Source organism: Mustela nigripes, chromosome 14, assembly GCF_022355385.1.
Source record: "Mustela nigripes isolate SB6536 chromosome 14, MUSNIG.SB6536, whole genome shotgun sequence".
Classification (NCBI taxonomy): domain Eukaryota; kingdom Metazoa; phylum Chordata; class Mammalia; order Carnivora; family Mustelidae; genus Mustela; species Mustela nigripes.
The window spans coordinates 51,097,637-51,112,617 of NC_081570.1; the positions used below are offsets into that span (position 1 = coordinate 51,097,637).

Genomic DNA, 14,981 nt, shown 5'->3' on the forward strand with positions numbered 1-14,981 from the left:
GGAATTTTCAACTTGAGTTCAGGTATAATAGTATTCATTACTGCTTTAATTTCCAGTTAGTTTCCTTCTGGAAAATGGACCCAGTGGGTTGAAATTTGATTTTTACAATGTAAAAATAGAATAAAAAGTTTCATATAAGCTAAGTTTAGTTTACTTGACCTGCCATGTAAAAGAGGAAATTTAACAGGAAAATGACAGAAAAATGAATGAGAGGAGAAAATGAGATATGTGAGAACCTTTCCTTATTCTTCATTTCTCATAGTTGTCGTCTTTTCATTCTCCTTTTTAACCCAGAGGGCCAAGTGAATGTAACAAAATGTGTCTTCTCTATTTCCCCCCTTTTCTTGTTTGAAGTTAGTATATACATTTGTTTAATTTTTCTTTGGCAATTCTGTCTTTATAAAATATCATGTAAAATATGTGCTAAAATATACAGTCCAGATGATATTGTAATATAGATTTATGTTGATGAACATTTCCCTTTTAAAGCCGTTTCTGTTTCTACCAGTTTATTTTCTGTCTAGGTGAAAATAAGTGTGTTTAAAATAGTGGTCTATTCCTGGAATAGAAACAAATCAAATTATCATTACCAAATTAAAAAAAACAAGATGAACAAATGAGTTGCATATTGATATTTTCTGATTAAAACAGTTTTTGTCGGTTTTATATATTATATATATATACACACATACATAATATATATTGCCTGTATATTTATATTGTTTTTACATGGGAAAAATACCTAGAAATTATTGCTCATGATGCATCAGAGTAATATGCAATATTAAAATAAAGGAAAACCATATTGAAATGTCATTTTGAAGTACTGAGAATTTTTCCAGAGTCAGTTAACTTCTTTAAATAATAGTTTTGTTCTTAAATTAATAGCTTTTCATAGCAGTATCAAAAACTCTCTTTGTTGATTAATAACTTGATCATTTACTTTTGCTTGGAAAATTGTAAGTGAAATAGTTTTCCTTTTCATCTTAAAAACTGAACTTGGCATTTTTATGTTAAACTTATTTTTTTCTTTTTAAAAATTAATACATTTTATATTATTTGTTTCAATGCAGGATATAATTTCAGTTGTCTCATTTTGAAAATAAAGCTAGGTAGCCTAGATTCTCATGTTTAATTTATTATGTGTGGATGAGTATTCTAATGCCATATATTACATGATTTTTAAAATGTTAATAAAAATTGTGAAATTAATTCAGTGTTTAGCACAGCTCAGCCCAGCAAGTATCTGAATAACTACCATGTTGAGAGCATAAAATGACCAAGCCATAATACTACTTTTGAACAGGTATAAGGTTTCTGCCCTCAAGTAGCATTTGTAGGCCAGGAGAGGGAATAAGACAAGTACACATACATTACATTGAATATGATAAGCACTAGTACAGAAACAGAAACAAATTGACAGCAGAAGGAAGGATGTTAAAATGAGAGCAATGTCACATCCAAGTCAAAGTTCTTTATTGTGATGGTGATATTTAATTTGGCCCTTAAAGTGTAGGCTTAATTTTTACTGCTGTAAGGAAAAGAAAGGTTACTTCAAGCAGAGGAAATAACAAGAGGAAACGTATTGGAAAAGGAAAATGTAGAGCTTGACTAGAGAATGGCAAATAGTCCAATTTGTTAGTGCCAAGGGTACATGTAGAGTAGGATTTCTGTCTTCTGACTCCCTAAATTAGGATCCTCGATGGCCCGAGAGTCTCCAGTTCTAACAAGCCTCCCAAGTAGTCTTGTATTCCAAATTTGAGAACCATTGGTGTAAGACTGCAAACCAAAGTGTGACACTTGATGTTTTTAGGTAGCACCAGGATACATATTTTAATCCATATGTATTTATTTATATTCATATTAGAAAAATATAACTGGCATATTAAACATGTGATTTCCTGTTAATTAATGATTTGTACAAGGCTATTTAAGTTAAAAACTATGGAAAAAAAAGAATCCTTAATCGTAACAGAGATGGTGTACATAAAAAAATAATGAGGAGGGTATATGTGTGTCCAAGGCTTGGAAAACACTGCTGTAGGAAACAGCAAAGGATGAGGCTAGAAGAGGAAGTTGGATACTATTGTGAAGAGTCTTGTAATTTAGCAATATGTTGATTTTATTAAATTAGTTTTAATTTCAAGCATACAGAAATATAGAGAATAACATAATAAATACCCATGTGCTACCATTGAGCATAAGGGAAAAAAATACATATATAACTGAAGCATTTTAACCTTCCTCAACCTTATTCTCTTCCTTTCTTCCCAGTGGTAACTATTATCCTATGTTAGTATATAATATTCATTCTTTATATATATACATAAACCATATATACTACTTTGCGTGTTAGTAAATTTATCACAAATGATATGTTTATATGAAAATGTTTATATCCTGTCATTTGCTTTTTCATTAAATAGTGACTTAGAAATTAGATCTATATGGATTGGTCTAGCTTATTCATAACTGCTGAATAGTAGTACATTTTACAATCTACTACTTTTTATTTAAACTGTCTTTTGTTAATGGTCATCTAGCTTGTTTCATTTTCCAATTACAAATAATGTTTTTAAGAATATCCTTGTTCTTATCTCTTCATTTACATGTACTGTGTTAACTGGGATTATTACAGTAGATACCCTAGACACAGCAGAGTAGAACTGCTGGGTCTCAGGGTGTGCATATTTTTAGATTTGCTAGATATTGTCAAATGCTCTCCAAAGGAATCATACCAAGGAGTCTATGAAAATTTCCAATGATTCACATCCTTATTAAAACTCGATATTGTAAGACTTCTATACTTTTATCCAATCTCATGGATATAAATATAAATATAGCTACAAAGTATTTCTTTGTAGTTTTAATTTGTATTTCCCTGATTAATAGTGGAATTGAGCATCTTACCAAAGTTTATTGGTCCTTTGGTTCCCCTTTTGTGAATTTCTTATTTATTCCCTTTCTCTAATTCTCTGTACGGTTATTTGAGTTGAAGGAAATCAAATCAAATTTATAATTTTGGATCCTACCACTTGTTGGCTCTATGTGTTGTAAATATATTCTCCCAGGCTACTATTTTCACTTGTTAAGGGTGTCTTTAATTTTTGTCAAATTAGTAAATCTTTTTTTTTATGGGTTTTGAATTTTTTATCAAAGAAATATGTAATAACCAAAGTCATAAATAGAATTCCTAAATTCTCCTACATTTCTTCCAGAAGTTTTATGTTTCACATTTAAAACTTGTATATGTCTTAAGATCTGCATCTTCTTTGGGAAAAAAATGGATAACTGGTTGTTCTGGCATTATTTATTAAAAAGCTAACCTTTCTTCATTGATTTGTAATGCTTTTTTCAAAGACTTGGATGAGGACAGTGCTGTGGGATGGGAGAGGAAGGAATTATTCGGAGAGTTTGTGAAAGTAGAGTCTATAAGATCAAGCAGTTTTGAGGGCAAGTGAAAGGCGGAGACCCTAAACAAGTCTGCTTTACATCTGAGTGTCTAGGAGAAAGCAATTATTAGTTCATTAATATGGCAGTTCAGGTAATCAACAAGATTTGAGTGCTCTCACCCCTACCATTCTGCCAAAACTCCACATGGCCAAGTCCATTAGTCATATCTTTGTCTTCATCCCACGTATCCTGACATTAATATTTGCCATAGCTGAACACTCACTATACCTTCATACATCTTCTTCATTTGGCTTCTATAATCACTCTCTTGATTTTTCTCATTCTTCACTAGTTTTTCCCTCTCATTTCTCCTTTGTCTGCTCTTCTCCCCAGTCTCTTAATGTTGGAACACCCCCTGGCTTAGTCTTCAGTTCTAATGTCTTTTTTATCTTGGTGATCTCTTCTAGCCCTATAGCTTTAAATATCAAATATAAGTCAGCTAAAACCAAGATCATGTCTTCAACTCAAACCTCTCTTTCCAGTTAAAGATTACATATGTCCAAATGCATTCAGCATCCTATGTATGTCTGATATACATTTCCAAAATCAGATTCTGATCTTCCTTTTCAAGCCTCTTTCTGCTCATAATTTTCCTCTTCTCATTTAAGGGCAAATTTATCTGCTAAGGCCAAAAGCTTGGGGTTATCCTTACCTTCTTACTCTCTCTCATATCCTATAATCAGTTAGATGTTCAATATATATCTAGAATCAGACCACTTTTCATATCTCTGCTGATAGTACTGTGGTCTGCAATGGCCTAATTTGTTTCTAAACCTCCTCCCCCAAACCTATTCTTTCTTTCTTTCTTTTTTTTTTTTTTTTAAGATTTATTTATTTATTTGACAGAGATCACAAGTAGGGAGAGAGGCAGGCAGAGAGAGGAGGAAGCAGGCTCCCTGCCTAGCAGAGAGCCCCACAAACCTGTTCTTGATTTAGCAGCCTTACTGATTTTTTAAAAACCAAAGTCAAAGCACACCACTCTTTTCCTCAGAAACCTGCATTGACTTTTCAGTTCACTTATAAATAAAAAGTTCTTATCACATCCTCTACGACCCCAGGTGATGTATGTTTCCATGCCCCATTCCCTTACCTCAACCCCTTATCCCTTACTCTACCCTCTTTCACTCTGCGTCAGTCATGTTGGCCTCCTTGCAGATATCTACCCTAGTTGCAAAGGACTGGAATGCTTTTTTCCTCAGATTATCCGTAGGACTGATAATCCTTGCTTCCTTTAAGGCGCTTCAGTGAGGCCTAATTTGATCACCTTATTTAAAGGTGCCGTGTCCTCCACCATTCCTTCTTACCTTAGTTATTTTATTTTTTTCTTAGCAGTTACAACTTTCTAATACACTATAAAATTTACTTATATTACTGTTACATTTATTATATTATATATATATTATTATTATATTTATTATTACCTGTCTTCCCCAGTAGAATATAAACTTCACAAGGGCAGGAATGTTTTGCCTGTTTAGGTCACTGATGTATCCCAAAGCTTCTACAACACTGCCTGGCCCATAGTAAGTACTCACTATATTGAATAGTGACTGTTTGGTGCTGGGTATGCACTTGTGAACAAGAAAGTTATGACTTCTAACTTCATGAACATACAGTCTATGTGGACAAGATGAACATTAAATCAACAAATAAGTGGATAACAAAAATGTAAAATTCCATAAAAATATAGTGTTATGGACAAGAAAAACAGGAAACATATAATTTAATTTGGGGAGTACAAATTTTATAAAGTATATCCATTTCATTTTCCTTAATGTCCAGATAAAAGTCTTACATGGTCCACAGTATCTGCCCTATTTAAACCTACCACATTAAAACTGGTAAAAATCTGTAAGAGAATAGTGAGGGTCCTCCTAATTACAATGAACCTAACTGATACATCTTCATGACTTGCTTTTAAGAATTTGAAACCTTGATTTGGGAGCAGATAAGATGAGCAATAGAGTCTGGTGTGTTAGAGATAGCAGAATTTCTGGTAGAGTTAGGAGTATCTTTTATGTCATTGAAATGGTCAATCATGGAATCTCTCTGGATAGGGAAGCAAATGATCTGGGAGAATTGAGAGAGGTGGAAAATTTGGAAGTCAGGTGAATATGATGAAGTCAGGTTTACTGGTATGCATCTAAAACAATACCTCTTCCATCTTCCACTTCTTTAGATTTTAGGACCTCTATGGAACAGTTCTGTTTAATCCTGTCTTTGATCTTTCTATTAACAATCTTCTCCTTCCCTCCCTTTCTCGTCTCTCAGTAGTTAACTGTGTTGTTAAATTTTTTCATGTCCTTTTTGTTCCTGCATAGTATGTAAGATATGTGATAAAAGTTTCCACTTGTAATTGTGGGTTTGTTCATTTCTCCTTCAAGTTCTCTTGCCTTTTGTTTTGTATATTTTGATTACATACAAATTCAGTATTGTTAGGTCTTCCTATTGAATTGACTCTCCACGTTCTGCAGGGTGAACTTGCTCACTTTTCATAAGTATCCTGCCAACACATCTCTTTGCCAATCCCTGACTTAGATTATGTCTCCACTGCTCTGCTTTCTTATAAAAAGGCCTGATGTAGATTATTTTTATCTTATCTCACATCCCCTGTTCTTCCTTTTTTTTACTTGTTCTCAGCCTAAAGATAATTGTAAAATAAAATACTATTTTTTAATGATAAAACTTAACTACCTAATAGTACTGATGTTTGAGCAGAAAATCTCAAATAAAAATGTGAGTATTAGGAAATTGTTTGATTATGGAATGAATGTCCACACAGGAAAAAATATTTATAAGTATCCAGCTGTCCTCCAGCTACAGAACAAACATGATTTACAGCCATTGGATCCCGGATATCTAAGAGATCTTAGGGGTTATTTTTAATAAAATAATAAAAATTGTAAATTTTTAATTTATAAATTATAATAAAAATATTTACAAGTATCCAGCTGTCCTCTAGCTATAGAACAAACGTATATTATAGCCATTGAATCCTGGATATCTTGGAGATCTTAGGGGTTATTCAATCCAGAGCTAACGTCTGTGGAGTCCTTACCATATGTTTGATATTGTGCTACACACCTGATATATATTATCTCATTTAATCTACACAAACCTTCTGAGGTAGATACTGTTATCCCCTTGTACATATGAGGAATCTTACTTTGGTGGTATAGCTGCCTTCCATGACGAATCTTGTCCTTACAGAGGTTCAGTAACCTTCATAAAAAGGTCACAACTAATAAATGATAGTGCTGAGATTTAAACCTCAGACACTTTGACTTTGAGAATATGCGCTCATAAACACTATTCTCTATAGTCTCCTCTTTATCCATCAATCCACATGGTCTGGACAGTTGACTATCTAATCTTCATTTCAGGTAATGGTGAGCTAAATATTTTCCTGGAAGTCTTTTCAATTTTTGGACAGATCCTTATTGTTAAAAAAGCATTTCCTATATTGAGCTGGAATCATTCTCTACATAACTTTTACTCCATCTCACAAAGCAAGAGAATAAGTTTGCTTCCTCTTCTAGAACAAACATTCCCTTTTCTCCAGGGGTATGCAGTTTCTCATACCCATTGCTATTTGGTAAATGTATTTTTGTAAATACCTTAGTGTGTCAGGTTTATGTTCATGATTATATTTCCCCTCCTAGTCCTATACTTTCCAAGTGAAATTTGAGGGATATTTTTCTTTCATAGGTCTTTTTCTGGGTTTTAATGATAAGAACTCTGATTTCTTTTAAAATCTTCAGGGACTTACTGTTTATTGGGAAGACATGAAGTGGATATTAAAAATAAATGACTGTAGGGGCGCCTGGGTGGCTCAGTGGGTTAAGCCGCTGCCTTCGGCTCAGGTCATGATCTCAGGGTCCTGGGATCGAGTCCCGCATCGGGCTCTCTGCTCAGCAGGGAGCCTGCTTCCCTCTCTCTCTCTGCCTGCCTCTCTATCTACCTGTGATCTCTCTCTGTCGAATAAATAAATAAAATCTTTAAAAAAAATTACTGTAAAAATATATTTAGTAAATGCTAACATTGTGATAATAATGACAGTAATAATAGCCAACATATTAGAGGCCCGGTAATCTGAGTGCTTTCCTCACAACAACTTTGTGGCAAAGATGCTATCAATACTGACATTTTACAGCCTAAAGAAAACGAGACAGTCTTGTTAAGTAACTTGCCCAGGGTCATACAGTTTGTAGGTATTAGCCAGGTTTTAGCAGAGACTAAGTTCCATAGTCCCTGTTTATAATCCTTGTGCTACACAAATCTGTAGAACTTTGGGAAAAGTCATAAGCACTTCAGAATGAGGTACTTGACAGTAGATTTTGGGCTGGAACTTTGAGGACTGAGTTTGTATGATCAGAAAGGATGTAGGAAGGGCAGCTAGATGACAGGATATCATGAGCAGAAACATTACAGTAGAGTGTTACTGAATGTTTATGGTTGAATGTTAGGAGGTAGAATGTTTAATGTGGCTAACAAGGGCCTGGATGATCTGGCTTTTATGTACCAACCATTCTTCCTTTTTTCCTCTATCCTTGAGCCACACGGGCCCTCTTTCTGTTCTTTGAACATGCTAAGTGTATTGGCATCCTAGGCCTTTGTACTAGCTGATTTTCCTACCTGGAGTGTTTTTCTCCTAGAACTCTAATGTGTGATTGCGTATTATTATTATTTGGGTCTCAGCTTGGCTTTTTCTGACTAGAGAACCTACAGGAGCCTTCCTGCCTTCCTTACCACATTACCCTGTTTTTTTTTTTTTTTTTTTTTTTTTTTAAGATTTTATTTATTTATTTGACAGAGAGAAATCACAAGTAGACGGAGAGGCAGGCAGAGAGAGAGAGAGGGAAGCAGGCTTCCTGCCGAGCAGAGAGCCTGATGCGGGACTCGATCCCAGGACCCTGAGATCATGACCTGAGCCGAAGGCAGTGGCTTAACCCACTGAGCCACCCAGGCACCCAACCCTGTTTTATTTTTATCATAGTTCTCCTCTCCGAATAGTGTGCAAGCACCATTAGTTACCTGTTCAATATCCACCTCTCTTTTTTATTGTTTGGCTGAGAGAATCCTGTAATTTGGGGGAACAGTGTGCCCAAATATTCATTTTTCTTGGTCTCCCTTGTATTTAAGCACAGTTTGGCCAGTGAAATACAAGGGGATGTGTGTTGGAAATATCTGGGGAAAAATTTGCTCTTCTGATAAAATGGTAGATTTAGATGTGTTTCTGTCACTCCCTTTATATCTACCTGCCCCTGCCTTGAATGTGAACGCAACACCTGGGGTTTCTGTAGTTCTTTGTGACCATGAGGGAAAGGCCAAGAGAATTGTAGGAACTGTCTGACATCAATTAACCAAAGGTAGCATTGTCAGACTCTTTTGTTATATTCCTGGTACCTAAAACCATTGCTGTATTTTATCTTTTTGTCAGTTGGCACAAAAACCATTCCTAACTAATAAAGATGACGTTGTCAATGATAGAAACCTGGAGAAGTTTGGAAGGGAGCTAATTTGGGGAGGCAGAAATGATCATCAGTTTGAGTTGATATTGCAGCATGCCTCTACTTACTGTAGGAGGCGGTATAGTATAGTGGTTATAACAGTACCAGCCTGCTTAAGTTTAAATGCTGGCTCTGCAAGTTACTGGCTATGTGAACTTGCACAAGTCACCTAACCCCTCAATATTTTTCAGTTCCCTCAACTGTAAATTATGGATAATAACAAAGCCTAACAGAGAAATGGCTGAAACTAAGAATAGATAATATTTTTGAGAACATGAACTATATAAAGAAGATAAAGGATCAATAGCTGATTAATATCTGCATTTTGGGATGTAGGAATAAATAGAGTCAATGAAGGAGAGAGAAGAAATGGTTTAGAGAATAGGAGAAACAGGAAAGCAAAATATTGCAGAAATCAAAGGGAGTGAGTATTTTAAGAAAGTAATGCTTAGCAGTGTCGATTACTATAAAACTATCACGAGAATAGGAACTAATAAAAGCTTTTTTAATTTGAGAACCAGAAGAGAGTATGTTCAGTATGGCAAGGGGTAAAAGTTGGGTTACAGTAATTTAAGATTGAGCAGAGAGAAAACAGAGAGGAGTGAGTATCACATGCTCATTTAACTTACTTCAGTTAACTACGTGAACTCTTGCAATAAAACAGGAACATGTTTTTCCACGTGTACTCTTTATTACATACTCTAAATTAATATAGACTGTAGTGTATTGTACTACATGTACAATTGTACTACATGTACAACTATTCCATGTTATAGAATAGGTTTGTACACACAAGACTATGCATAACACCCTTTAAACAATTTAAAGGCCTTTTGAAGATAATTTTAATTATATTGATTTTGACTGTTTGATTTTCACATAGTGGGCTGACTTTAGAACCTAACCACTACATAAAATGTAGCTCCACTGTGAATATAGTTTTGAATATAGACCACATAGGTCTCGATTGCTCTGTACTGGTTATAATTTTACATGTGTGGTGGCAGAAGCTAGAGCTAAAGGTTTTTTTACCCTGGGGAAGAAGAGGTCATCTCCTCGTTCTATTTCTGTTCTTCCTCACACCTATGAGCATTATGGAGGAAGAAATTGCTTAACTTATGTCCTCCAGCTTTTTCCTTTCTAGATTTTGAAACCTGTCAACTTAGCACATGGGAAAAATGTGATAAATTATTTGAACTCCTGAAAAATGATTTTGCCTTTTATTTTTTAATTATTATTATTTTTTAGAGATTTTATTTATTTATTTGCCAGAGAGAGAGAGCGCACGAGCACAGGCAGGCAGAGAGTGGCAGCAGAGGCAGAGGGAGAGGGAGAAACAGGCTCCCCGCCAAGCAAGGAGCCCGATGTGGGACTTGATTCCAGGACGCTGGGATCATGACCTGAGCCGAAGGCAGCCGCTTAACCAACTGAGCCACCCAGGCGTCCCTGATTTTGCCTGTTAAATAATAAAGCTGCTTTAGTGTATCTTTGATTATGTTATTAAAATACAACAGAAGAAGGCTTGCCTATTCTAAAATTATTGTTGAGCAAACCATTGAATCACCTTTTGAAAAGCAACCGTGAGATAGTAAACTCAGTTATCTTAAATTTTTTAAAAAATGGTTTTCTCCTAACTATCTAAGATATACATGTTAGAAAGTTTGGAAATTAGAAGTCTAACAAAAAAATCACCACTAAGTCTTTTGTTCATAGAAAACTTTATATTTTGTTGTATCTCCTACTAGCCTTTTGAAAATACATATTTAAAATGATTTTAACATGACTGAGATTATATTTTATATATAACTTTATATCCTATTTTTTCTTTTAACATTACATAATTTCCCAAGTTTTTGTTATCTTTTATTTTGTATATCTCAATTGATAATACCCTGTATCATACATAATCTAGTTTAGATTTTTTTTTTCATGTAGCTTTTATGTAATCCATCATAGAGCGACTTTAAGCTTAGTTTTAACTTGTAATACAAGAAAAGAAGACTAAAGTTTTCACTTTTGATAAAAGTTTTTAGAAGCAAATTTTCAAATCAGTGTTTTGTTTTTTTTTTTTAACAAGTCTGAAAAAACATTCTTGATAGGGTGCTTAGGAGCTGGGAAAAATGTTTAAAAAGGCATATTGATAAGTGGTTGAGGCCTAATATTCCCAATAATTCCTTATTAGTTGATCTCTTTTTATTGTTGCTGCTGCTGTTGTTAAGTCATCTTGGGAAAGTAATTTAAATCCTTGGGAGCTCAGTTTTCCCATTTATAAAATGAGAGTAAGCTCAATAATTTCTAATGTTTCCTTTGGCATGCCATATTTATGTTCTAAAATTATTTCTTCCCTATCATATCATATTTATGTACTGATAGGTTATCACTTACCTTACTGCCCAACTCACTTGTCCTTTAATATGTATATTTAAAATAGGCTTTATTTTTTAGAGACATTATAGTTTCAAGAAAAGTTAGAAAAACTTGAAACAAGATGGGATCGGGAAGGAGACAAACCATAAGAGACTCTTAATCTCACAAAACAAACTGAGGGCTGCTGGGGGAAAGGAGGTGGTGGCTATGGAGAGGGTACTTGGGTTATGGACATTGGGGAGGGTATGTGCTATGGTGAGTGCGGGGAAGTGTGTAAGCCTGATGAAAATCATAACCTATTATTCAAATTGCTCTCCTAAAGTATACATTGCTCGGTACGCCTGGGGCAAATAATACATTATATGTTAATAAAAATAATTAATTAAAAAAAAGAAAATATGGTGTCGAGTAACCAAATTCAAAAAGAAAACAAATGTCACATTGGTCAATTTTAGAAAGAAAGAAATTGTCCCCCCTCAAAAAAAAAAAAAAAAGTTAGAAAAACTATAGTTCTTAAAGCCTAAATCAATAAATACATATAAGGGGGCCTTACACTACAAGTGAGTTTGCAAAAAGTAAGTATATTTTGTAATTAAAGGACAAAGATCCCCTTTCTGACATTTTGCCCTGGGTCACAGATTTGAATCTTAGTTGATGAGCTGCTAATAAACCTAAATGACTTCTTCATTGATCTTGAAAGAAAGGATGAAGAGATGATAATATTAGCTTTGTTGTGCTGATTTGAAAATGATACAATGCCCATTAGATATTAACTTTTATAAGTAACATTAAATGAATATAAAATGACAATTTTCAGCTGTATTCCAGCCATTAGCTGGAGGTGAAAAGGCTTGATCACATTATTTTTATCTTCTGCACTTTTCCTTCTTTCTTCCCTTTTTTTATAGAATGTAAATAAAATAAACGAGCAATGTATACTTTAGGAGAGCAATTTGAATAATAGGTTATGATTTTCATTACATCCAATTTTTTCTAAGTACTTAATTATTTCTAAATGGTTCGTTCCCATTCAGTTTTAAAAATGTATTTCATAGTAACTGTCTCATTGAAACATTTTAAGTTTAACATTGTATCTGTATGCTAGAGCTTTATATTTATTTAAGCCACATTTCAAGAGAATCTATAAATGCAATATATAAGAATTTGATGATCCTTCAGTTGAATATTGACATTTGGGAGAATTTAGTTTTTACCCCTGAAATTATCCTTTAGAAACAAATTATAATTAATTGATCATGATTAATGATGTGTAAATACTGTTGGTATTTTTTCAGCATTCTCTGTAATTCACATAAATTTCTCAGAATCCTTACAGGTCCTGGTTATCCATAGAAAAGTTTGTTTCTACCACAATGTCATTCAAAAATTTTATTCACTCTTAATGTTTTAATTTTTTAATAGAATTTATTTAAAAGAAAGTTTTAAAGTGGTTTAGAATGGGTTGTTGGATTGTTACCGTATCCCAAATTGACAAAGGTTATAAGGTTGTTGGGTCTTGCCACAAAATTCCAGGTACTGCTTTTTTCACTTTTGAATTATGTAGCTTTAAGAAGGTAATATGTAAGGTATGGATTATTACTATCTATAACAACACTATTTTTCATGTTTACCAAATTATTGAAAAAATATTTTTTAAATATGTGACTATGAAAAGACTAAATTTTTAAAAATAGCTTTTTATTACTGCTTTTGGCCAATTTAACATTTCTCTGAGGTAAGAAGATTGGCTATCTTTTGCTGCATTTTATAGACGATAGTCAGGTAGAGTGATTTTGTCCAAGGTCTCATCAAGGTGAGTTGTAGAACTGAGTTTAGAATGGGCCTTTTGACTCAGTTTAATGGTTTTTCTTCTGTGTAATGGTAACAGTCTTTCATAGTATTTTACCATAGTCAGTAATACCATTTTGTTTTATTGTCTGTTACTACCAAAAGAAGAGAAATCTTGATTCTTTAGTAAACCTTTAAATCACAGAAGGTGATTAGAAGACTGACTTTGGTTAGGGGTGGGGGTAGGAAGTGAATGATAATGTACTTAATTTTGATGATCTACTCTTAAATGGAGAAGCAGGTATTTAGCTATAAGTAAACTCTGCAATGCTAATTAACTTTTTGTCTTTTGTGAGAACAGTGAAACAGTGGTACTGGATAAATGTAAATGAGAGAAACTAACAAGAGAGATTCAGGGCTAAAACATTAGATTTCGTTGTTTGGTCCTAGTGTACACTTTTGCACAAGTGATTTTTCTGTACTTTCTGTTACAGATGCTGAAAATTTCTTCTAAGGAGAAATATCCCTTATTTACTTTTGTAAATGGTCATTCCAGAGACTATGATTTTACATCTACTACAACCAATGAAGAAGACCTTTTCTCAGAGGATGAAAAGAAAAGATTAAAAAGATTTAGCACAGAAGAATTTGTCTTGCTCTAAAGATTAGTGTTTTTGTGCTTGTTGAGAAGAACTCCTCTGCAGGGGGAAAAATGAAGAGAAACAAGTTTACTCGAAACTGGCTTATTTTCACAAATATCTTAATTTTATATGTTCTTTTAAAAAAAGAACATTTGGAAATATACAAGTTTTAGAGATATTTTTCTGAAAGAGAAATGATTTAATGAATCTTTATTTCTAATAAATATCAAGTGATTCTGGCTGCATTCTTATTTCCCTAAGATCTGCTAACGTTAACTCTAACTTAATTGTAAGCCTTCCAGTCTTCAGATTCTTCCACCTGAGGCCACTAGTCTCCTGAAGGGTTTGTGATATAGGTCCCCAAATCAGAATCACCAAATAAGTTTGAAAGCTTCCACTTAGACACTAACAACCAGAAGACCAGAGAATGAACCTTCTGCATAGCCTCCTCATATTAATGCAACCAAAGGATACTTATGGATGTATCTGGATATATTAAACAGCAGTTGTTAGCTGTGATATGCATACAATTATATAAGTAGAATTGTAAGTTAATGTAATACTTAGCAGTATGATTTTATAATGGCTCCTCATTTTGCTTGCTATCAAGTCTTCTCTGAGGAGTGAATATAAAGTATTGGTGTTCCCCAGAAATTTAAAGGTTATGTTATTAATAACTTCATCTAATCAAATCAGATAAAGGCAATTTTAAGGCAGTAGTACTGTTTGTTTCCTGTCTCAAAAATGGAATTTTATGGAATTCTGCTTACTATGGAGTTTTTAAATCTAAAGATAAGGACTAAGAAAGATATCAGTAAATGCTCCTCAATGTGATTTTTGCTATTTGTATGAATCACTGTAGTGGTATTTAGAAGTTGAGGCTATCTATAAGGTAATTCTGCCTTAAGTGTGTTATGTGTTACTGAAAGGCAAATATGTGATATAAAAATATAAGAGTTATTATTCAGCCAGGATTATGTACTTTAATAAAGATGTGAGAACATAAAGTATATTTGTTTGGTTTTAATAGGATTATTTTAGTTCTTTAATTTGAAAAAATCATTGTCTCATATGAAGTCTATTTATTTATAATGAAGGCAAGTAATATTGTTTCTCTGAAAGCAAAATATTAACTTACTTTATGGAGCTTTCATGTTTCAGTGCAGAAAGGTGACTTATAAAGACATAAAACTGTGTATCTTTTAAAGTCATTGATCTCTTC

At 33.6% G+C, this 14,981-nt stretch overlaps 1 protein-coding gene across 4 annotated transcripts in view; it reads left to right on the forward strand.

Moving 5' to 3' along the window:
* ATG4C (autophagy related 4C cysteine peptidase) overlaps positions 1-14,766 on the forward strand; it is a 75,409-nt gene extending 60,643 nt beyond the window's left edge. For all 4 annotated transcript variants that reach the window (XM_059374970.1, XM_059374968.1, XM_059374967.1 and 1 more), the window contains exon 11: positions 13,613-14,766. In XM_059374970.1, coding sequence (XP_059230953.1) covers positions 13,613-13,780 — 168 coding nt within the window. In that variant the 3' untranslated portion in view covers positions 13,781-14,766. The remainder of the gene's footprint in view (positions 1-13,612) is intronic.
* The last annotated feature ends 215 nt before the right edge of the window (positions 14,767-14,981 follow it).